Below are 2,492 nucleotides of genomic sequence, written 5' to 3' on the forward strand. Positions count from 1 at the left end.
CCGAGAAGGCACCGCCTGCAGAGCCGCGTCGCTTGAGGACAATCAGGGCCGTCTCCTGCCCAGCGTCTGACCCCGCGGGGTTGTTCTGTGTTTGCATTTCAGCAAGTGACTTCTGGGAAGTCCCCGCTGTGGGGGTTCTATGATATTTGTAGGGCCAGGGGCTCGGCCAGCCCGGTGCTCCAGCCTGTAGAGGACTTTCTTCAGGGCCCGTCGCTGCTGGGCACGCTCCCTCAGGCGGGCGTGCCGTGGGCACATTGCCTTTTGTGAAGGCGGAACTCCAGGTGTATCCTCATAGGAAGGTACTCAGCCTGCATGTGCTCGGCCCAGAGCTCTCCTGTTTCTTCTGGGCCGATGGGTGGCAGCTCGCTCTGGGCTGGCGGGAGGGTGGGGTCTGCACTACAATCCTTACAGGATTCCTCGGTGTGGGTGGGGGTGTGTGGGTACACTCTGTACTTAAAACTTGAGTGCTTGGCCCCATGGGTGCCCACGGACTGCTACGAAGGCTTCTAATAAAATCCGACTGTCAACCCCTCCACCGTCTGCGCCTCCTGTCTGTCCTGGGCAGCCACAGGCTGGCTCTGCATGGGTGAAGGGGAGTGGGCACCACATGTGACATAGCAGTGGGGGGGGGAGCGTGTGAGGGTCACGGCTGAGGGAGGAAGGGGAGAATGGGTCAGGGAAGGGGGAGCAGGAAGGAGAGGCACAGAAACAGAGGAGAGGCAGCTCTCCCCCCTCCCCCGATTGGTTCCCCATACAGACTCAGGTTTCTACCCCCAGATTTTCACTGGCTTCCCACGGGTTGTGCGGGGGTTGGGGGTGGCAGCTACGGGACCTCGGGCTCTATCTACTGGGAGAGTAGCACAGTGGACCTATTGCTACAGTAGAAAGGGGCTTATCCAGGTCACACAAAATAGAAACCATTGCTCTTCAACCCCTGCTCCTGCCCTTGGCTGGTAACACCTGTCCCCAGGGGTGCTCCCAGGGTACTTGCTTGGCTTATACACAGGGCTCTGAGGCTGGCTGACTGCTGAATCAGGTGGTACTGGCCATGAACCTGCCAGAGGTGAATCCGCGTCTGGGAAAGGGCACCTATTTTTAGACAGGCTGCAGCATGTTGGTCAAGCCTGCAGGAACCCTGAACCGCAGCTCCCAGGCAGCTGGCTCCCACAGCAGTGGGAAGGAGCTGGGTATATTGAATATTTTGTGAATGACAGTCATAAACCTGGGCCAGGCCCTACACTCTTCTTGTCTCACCCCCTCCAACCTTTGTCCCTTTTTTGTCTATTCTGCAGGAAGTATCTACGTAGGGCATCCCTCTGGTCAGCCGGGGGCCTCAGGGGCTGGTGAACAGAGGACAGTATCCCCATTCATTCTGCACGCTTATCACATGTGGAGGTGTCCGGCACTGAGCAAGGCAGTGTCCTGAACGTGGCCTGGTCCAGCTACTCCTGCTCAGGAGCCGGCCTGTCTCCCTGGTGTAGGTTCATCCATCCCCTCTCCCCAGGGCATGTACAAGGCTGACTTTGCCTGCAGCCTTGTCTGACACTGTTAAGCTCATGCCACATGACAGGAGCTGGCCCCACAATGAGAGACACCTCAGCCAGCAGGCAGAGGCTGAGGGCCAGAAACACAATCCATGTGCTCAGGTGTTGAAACCACCTTAGCATCTGTTCTGCTTCAACACCAGACTCTTCTCCCAAAGTGACCAGAGCCCCAGGGACTCACCGGGGGGCCCAGGATTCCTGTCTCCCCAGAAAGTGGCCTCCTCTAGGCAGCCTTCCCTGCTCCCCCCCTCCATTCCTTGGATTGCCATATTAAGGTGCACATCTTCTCCAGCTGCAGGTGCATGGGCCACTGGTCGGGCAGGGTCCTGAACTCTTCCAGTGTGCCTGGGACTTTTGGCGCTGAAGGTCCCACGCCCCTGGGGAAGCGGATGGTGAGTCACCCTAACGGATACCGGGGCCAAGCTCACAACAGACATGCAGACCCAGGTGGTCTCCTGGATGCACTCTAGGCAGGCTCAGAACATTTGAGTTAGCATCTGGCCAGCTTGGCAGCACAAGAACATCCAGATGTTTTCTGCTGCTGATGCTGCTGCCTCTCTATAGGTAACGGCCGTCTTTCCGCAGCCTTGGCCCCCAGAACTCCTGTCTAGGACTGGCCCCGGCGTCCCTGCAGCTGAGGCAGGCCAGGAGGGGCGGTGGCCTCATTAGCATAATCTATGCGCTGGGCGCTTAGCCGTCAAATAACATGCGCATATATCTCCATGGCTGATGAGGCTGGCCGGGCACTTTCAAAATGGCGGAGTGCGGAGCGAGCGGCGGCGGGAGCAGCGGAGACACCCTGGTCAAGAGCATCACGCTGCCTCCCGACGAAGTCTTCCGTAACCTAGAGAACGCCAAACGCTTCGCCATTGACATAGGTAGCAGCGGGCCGGGAGCCTGAATAGGCGGCCTGAGCGGCGGGAGCTGGCGTGGGCGGCGGGAAGGACG

The 2,492-nt window shown here is 59.1% G+C and overlaps 1 protein-coding gene across 3 annotated transcripts in view; it reads left to right on the top strand.

Annotated features, from left to right (window-relative positions):
- Positions 1–2,260: 2,260 nt before the first annotated feature.
- The window catches only part of Pank4 (pantothenate kinase 4 (inactive)), a 12,535-nt gene continuing 12,303 nt past the window's right edge, over positions 2,261–2,492 (top strand). For 2 of the 3 annotated variants that reach the window (XM_010627776.3, XM_010627778.3), the window contains exon 1: positions 2,263–2,422. In XM_010627776.3, the coding sequence (XP_010626078.1) occupies positions 2,299–2,422 (124 nt within the window). In that variant the 5' untranslated portion in view covers positions 2,263–2,298. Of the gene's footprint in view, positions 2,423–2,492 lie in introns of all 3 variants that reach the window. The other variant, XM_010627777.3, reaches the window with a different exon arrangement.

This window comes from Fukomys damarensis, unplaced genomic scaffold (genome assembly GCF_012274545.1).
Source record: "Fukomys damarensis isolate Sample0158 unplaced genomic scaffold, DMR_v1.0_HiC HiC_scaffold_23, whole genome shotgun sequence".
Taxonomy (NCBI): Eukaryota; Metazoa; Chordata; class Mammalia; order Rodentia; family Bathyergidae; genus Fukomys; species Fukomys damarensis.